Consider the following 6,233-nt stretch of genomic DNA (forward strand, 5'->3'; position numbering starts at 1 on the left):
GAAAAAAGAGCAAAGCCAACAGTACCTTTTCTTTTTTTACTGTATCATTTCAGTTCTTAGTCCTCTGTTTCCTAGAAATATGTCCCTCAGTTCAATACCTTGAAATACATATAGTATTTATTGCTAAACAGAACATGTAGCTAATTGTCTTCTCTGACTGATTGCTATGTGTCTCACTCTTGCTCTGCTTGCTGCAGGTGTGTCCCATGCGACCCTCCTGCACTCCAAATCCCTACGGGGTCACCGGGAGTGTTTTGAGAAGTACCACCTCATCGCCAACCAGAAGCTGTCCCGCTCCAAGGTCTCCCGCAGTGCCTACGAGGGAATGAAGCTAGCCCTGAGCCAGAAGATCAGCCGTATTGTTCAGTACGCCCAGAACAAAGACTCTGTCAGCTTAGAGGGAGGTCCGGGCCGCCGGGGGGGCAAGCACCAGCTCCTTTGCTACAGCCAGAATGGAGAACGTACACTTCTTCCTCAGTCAGACGCCCAAGTGCCTCGCTATACCCCATGCTGGAACCAGGGGACGGGGGCAGGAGGGCTGCCGGACTACGCCACAGGCATGCTGGAGTGCCACTCGGCCGAGGGGCTGGGGCTACTGGAGGACGGGCAGGGCCTGGGGGGCCTGTGGGGGTCCACAGGGAGGAGGGGTCTTCATAGCCACAGCCAGTGTTCTGGAGGAGACCACCAGCTGCTGCACTCAAACAATGGCCACAGCAGAGACGAGTGTGAGTTCTTTATACCAACTGTAATGAACACTAACTGGCTTCCTCTATTCCCAACACACCACACTGGCTGTGGTCAGATGTTCTACCCCTCTGTTCTCCAGAAGTGAGCTCTCTGCATACAGAATAAACATTGTATTGATGTTGCCTAAGCATGGGGCTAGAGGAAGCCTCTGGGAACGAGTGCACCATTTTAGGAGGGTAGAGAAGTCAGACTGTAGCCAGTGTTATTTAGCCCAGTCATCACTGGAGAGGCTTCAGGGGATCTGCCTTTCCTGCATACAGTCCCTTCATCAGAGACATCTCAAGGCTGGATCAGAAGGTGTCTGCCTCTGTGATGAATGGCATTGAGTGGGAGGAGGCGTGTTGAAAAGGGAGGAAACGTGGGAGGGAGACAGATGGGATGCGCCGCGTCCATTTCTCTCCTCCTGATCTGTTCTCTGATCTTTTTTTATATGGACTCCCATCTCTTCCATCTCCCCTACTACTCATTAATGGCACACAATACAATGTAGTGATGCAGGCAAGGGCTCAGTTTTTAGAGCATCCTCCTCACACATTCCTCCTTGACCACCACTTTCCCCCCTTTCCCCACACCATCACACTCCAGAGAAAAGCTTTCTCTCTCCTACCTCAGTGTCCACGTCCCGTCCCTGTAACAGCACCAATGTTTTTTGTGCCTGCTGCACGTCCTTTGGGAGAGAGGAGGGATAACTCCCAAGGACGGTGGCTCTTTCATGCCGTTGTTAGAATTCCATTCCTTTAGTAAATGATGACAGTGTAGCTATATGACTCTTCGCTCTGCGTAGTTCGTTGTTGCTATGTGTCAAGTCCCTGAGGTTGTGTTAGTTGTTTAGTTAGAGGACTGTTCTGAACAAGTTTTCTTTACTTTATCACACATGCTGTGTTGCTCTTGTTTTGTGACCCAATCTGTGTTTTATCTTCCAGTGATTAAAATGAGTGTGGATGAACTCCACCAGCTGAATGGCCAGCTCCTGCTACAGATTCAAAGTAAGAAATTCACTAGATGGCTATTAAAGTGTAACTGTGAATTATATATTTGAGTGCATGGGTTTGAAATGTCTCTTGTTTTAAATTAAATGGAAGGAAGTGAATATGTTGCATTATTGTTTTGTAGCGTCTCTACTGTGCTGGTGTCTTTGTCTTTGTGAGGTGGAATTATGTTTTGCTGATACTGTGTTGTTATTGCTGTCTGCCCTCTCTGCTTAATCTGTTTAATTGATTTCCTTGTTTGTCACAAATTGTTGTCTTTGTGTGTGGTCCCTGTTTTGCAATATACTGCTTTGCTCTGTGATCTGTCATGCCATCCAGTGTGTGTGTGTTAACCCTGTGCCATACTGATCTCTGCCTCCCCCTCTACAGAGGTGTTTGAGGAGCTGACGGTGGCTGTACAGGAGAAAGACTCGCTGGCGTCGGAGCTGCACGTTCGTCATATCGCTATCGAGCAGCTCTTCAAGAACTGTGCCAAGCTTCCCTGGCTGCAGATCAGCCGAGCCGGGTCCGGGGTCAAGGCCAGCAGCAATGCCCCCGTGGAGTGAGGGGAGTCTGGGGGTACCTACCTGGCTTGGCTGCCTCTCTCAGGGGGCTGGCTGGCTCACTCCCAGGGCTACAGACACAGGCTGGCCTCTAGCCAGTGCCCTTTGTATTGTGAAAGACTTGCTGCGTGGTGTGGTTTGTCGCAGATGAGTGAGAAATGGACTTGGCCTCCTCTCATCATGCTTAAGGCTTTCTGACTGCAGTACTTGAATAAAGGGCTTGAGGAAAGGCAATAAAATTGAAGGACCTTGGGAACCATCTACTTCCAAATGGAAACTGTGGGTTTTTGATCCCCTCTGTTGGTGGACCTGTTGCCTATGCAGATAAAGTATTTTTGAAAGAATGTCTATTCAAATGCATTTCATTCAGTGACGTGAGCAAGATCTTGTTTGCATATCTAGCTAAAGTTGTTTTCGTTTCACCAACATTAAATTTTTTGGTTTTCATCTTTTACATTTAGCCTTCTTTTGTTATTTTCATTACACCATTTCCTTCGCTCCTCAGCAAATATTTTGTTGACTTATTCTGCAGCTGTGGTAACTGTTTCTAAATGACGAGTGAGATTTTATTTTGTAATCTGTGCAGTGAAACCCACTCCTGAGGTTTGAAGATTCTGTTACATCACCCACAATCTAGTTCTAAGTGGAGGTGGGATTTTAGCCGTTTTGGATTAGGGTTGAATTGATATTTTTTTGGTTTTGTATTTTCATTTTTTGTTAGTGGCATGCTGCAAATGCTATTTTCTGATAGTCTTAACTTAAGTTCTCTCTCTTTTCAACTGGTAAGGTATTTTATGGCTGTCGAGCACAAGTCATGCCTGTAGTTGAACAAGGGAGTGACATGAAATACATGCTGAAAGCAGAGAAGGCCCGACTCTAAGCGTTATATGGTCCAATCGCCAAACCAAAGTATTTTATTTGCTTCAAGGCAGCAAATGTCAGTATTTATTATTTTACTTGTGGCCTACAAGTATAGGCCTCGCTAGACCAACTAGAATTGATAGTGAAATGCAATAGAATACACTGATACCAAATTCACCTGAAATGTGGCTCAATGACAAATGTGTGATTCTATAACATAGGTTTAGCTGTAATGTCCTCTGTTATGAACCGTTCAACACTTCTCCCCTGGTTTCATGGTCTGTTATGTTGTGTTATGAATGTATGCAATCAATTATTTTAATATTGTTTTTCTCTTCTGGTTTTGGGTTTCAAATGTGATTTGGTTTGTACTTATTTTATTTATAATTTTAGCCAATTATTTTCTGGGGGTAGGCCTATGCCTTGTGGAGTTCAAATTTATGGATATGTGAACTCAAACTAGACTGCCGAGTCCTGTTTTATCTTAACAGGATGTGTCCAACAATTACCCTTGCCTCCTGCTTTAAGGGCACTGATTGGAAGGAACCAATATAGCTGAAAGAACCCAAATAATGATTTGTTTCACCTATCCAGCCTGGTCAGATCGGTGATTTTGAGAGAGAAAAAAAGTGACAAACAAGTGAACTATTCATGAACATTTGGGTAACAGCTGTAGTAAGAACATGATTTATTTATGTTTAGACACCCTCAAGTGGTGGTTTAAAATTACTGCAGAGGTTCTTACCACTGAAGTGGAGCCTCTTGGGATAGTTCTATAATTGGCCCAACATGAATTTGTATGTTTTGGGAAGAAAGAAACACTTATAATCAGGTTGTGATGTATTTGAACCTCCCAATGTCAGTCACCCTCTTTATAAGAGATAAGATTTGACCCCTTTGGGGTTTACACAAAAGGTTTTTAGCTCTGCTTTGTCTCATCCTGGTTTTGTTTGGATTAATAGGTGTGTTCTTCTGAGCATGAGTTACTGATTTCTAGATACACTTAAAATAAGGGCTGTTTCTTGTAGACTTCCCCTGGTGTGACATTTTGATAACCAGGTAAATCTCTCAGACAAGGTTACTTATCAATATATTCGGCTCTATTTACTCTGAATCGAAAATGCTAATTTGCGTCAAAGTAGACATGCAAAACTACAAATCCCTGCAAGCTCCTGCACGTCATCTCAAGCTGACACGTTTGCTAACATGTATTGTCAGTTTAAAACTTGCTCGACAGTTCACAGAATTGTCGATTTTTAAAGAAATGTAGCCAATTTATTAATTACTATATTTAGCTAACATTAGATACTTAATCCAGAGATTCTTACCTTTGCCTCGATTCTGCAGTCTCACCAAGATCATGCCATTTGTAGTTCTTCATGATAGCCACATTAGCAGCTAATTTAGCATTTCGTTTTTGGGAGGTAAATACAGGTGAATATATTGTTAAAAGTTGCCTTGTCTTAGAGAGATTTACATGGTTATAAAAACATCACACCAAGGTAAGCCTGCATGAAACAACCCTTATTTTTAGTGTTTCTAAAAATCCACTACGGGGAAAAATTAATGGTAGAAGAACAATATGAAACATTTCCCTGTTTGACTGCTTGTCTTCATGGGTATTATGACTCATACTGTGGTACTCTATAGTGTACTTATACCAGGGGATGGGGTGCCATTTCAGATTTGTCCACTGAGTGGTTTGTAGGTTTTGTAAAAGTATATGTCTGAACGGTTGCTTCCCTGGTTGGAAAGACCTGTGAGCCACCTGTGTCTGTCTGGGGTAAATGTCCATTAGCTGTGTGTGTATCTGGAAATGTATACATACATACCCGTTACATTGCTTTCCCCTTTCTGCTAAATTTGACTTGACTCATTATTTACTTGGTCTGATATACATTAAAGGGATAGTTATACCAAATTACAAAATGACATTGCTTTCCTTACCCAGTAAAGTATGACAGCAATCCATGTTTTGTTTTTACTTCCCTGTCACTGTTTCCCGCATTTGGCATATTAGTTTTTTTGCGCATCATTTCGATAGTATCTCAAATGTAACTTTTATAGATGATTTGAACATGATGTGCAAAAAATGCTAAAGTCAGTACCAGGACTTGAATGGGATTTGTGCCACAAATGCAGGTGCCAGGAAAACTTAACCGAAGCATGGATTGTTGTCATACATTGTCCAGTATGCCATTTGGGTGAACTATCCTACATATAGTAATGTGTGAACTATGCCTGTGCTGTGTGGGTTTCTTTGTAGAAAATGTTTATTTGTGGAGCTGACTGCCTATATGAATTGTCTAAATTGTTTTGTATTTTTTCCAAAATATTTCAATAAAATATTTTTCATACATTTTCTGTTTGTCATATTGTCTGAATAGATGTAGGCAAGGTATGACAACAATTGAGTTCGCTACAAAACAACTTATGAGATCATGTTATGGAATCTAGTAAATTAACAATTGTCTCTAATCAGAGCCCCCAGTCAACAAGACTAAAAAAATGCGAGTCCAAATCAAGACCATGATTGTAATTTTGTCAAATCACCACCACAGAGTTCAACATGTCTAGTATTTCTGTGTTCATATTTCAGAACATATGGATTATTTAGACATTCTATATTGTGAAAGAATGCATGCTGAGGGAAAATAATCTACAAATAATTGTTCCCCACTGTGTTTGGGTTAATAATGAGTGCCTTCTACACCTTCAGAGAAGGGCTAGGGATTTATACAATTGTTATTATAATTACAAAATGATTTTCAATTATGTTCTGATTTAATCTCTTCAGTTTTTTCTGTAAAGGAAAGGGTTGAAGAGAAAAAAAATCCAATCAGGATTTTTCTTTGCTGGTCTCTATGGAGATACACCTAGCTAGCTAAATCAGCCATTGGCTAGGCCAATAGAAGCTAGATAAAGGCATCTGCCATTCAACTGTATTAGGGAAACATTTTGGAGTGACAGTGGAATCAACCAATCACATTTTGACTTAATGGATGGGACCGTTTTTACAAAAATGTATGGAAACTGCGGCCTTCTTGAAGGTCAACAGGTCACTGCGCAATAGTGAGCAGTAGTTTCCCACAGT

The 6,233-nt window shown here is 41.8% G+C and overlaps 1 protein-coding gene across 1 annotated transcript in view; it reads left to right on the top strand.

The window, feature by feature from the left end:
• LOC110537469 (protein EURL homolog) overlaps positions 1-5,498 on the top strand; it is a 30,442-nt gene extending 24,944 nt beyond the window's left edge. The window contains exons 3-5 of the mRNA XM_021623530.2: positions 198-725; positions 1,671-1,733; positions 2,106-5,498. Coding sequence (XP_021479205.1) covers positions 198-725; positions 1,671-1,733; positions 2,106-2,281 — 767 coding nt within the window. The 3' untranslated portion in view covers positions 2,282-5,498. The remainder of the gene's footprint in view (positions 1-197; positions 726-1,670; positions 1,734-2,105) is intronic.
• Positions 5,499-6,233: the final 735 nt, after the last annotated feature.

This window comes from Oncorhynchus mykiss, chromosome 12 (genome assembly GCF_013265735.2).
Source record: "Oncorhynchus mykiss isolate Arlee chromosome 12, USDA_OmykA_1.1, whole genome shotgun sequence".
Taxonomy (NCBI): domain Eukaryota; kingdom Metazoa; phylum Chordata; class Actinopteri; order Salmoniformes; family Salmonidae; genus Oncorhynchus; species Oncorhynchus mykiss.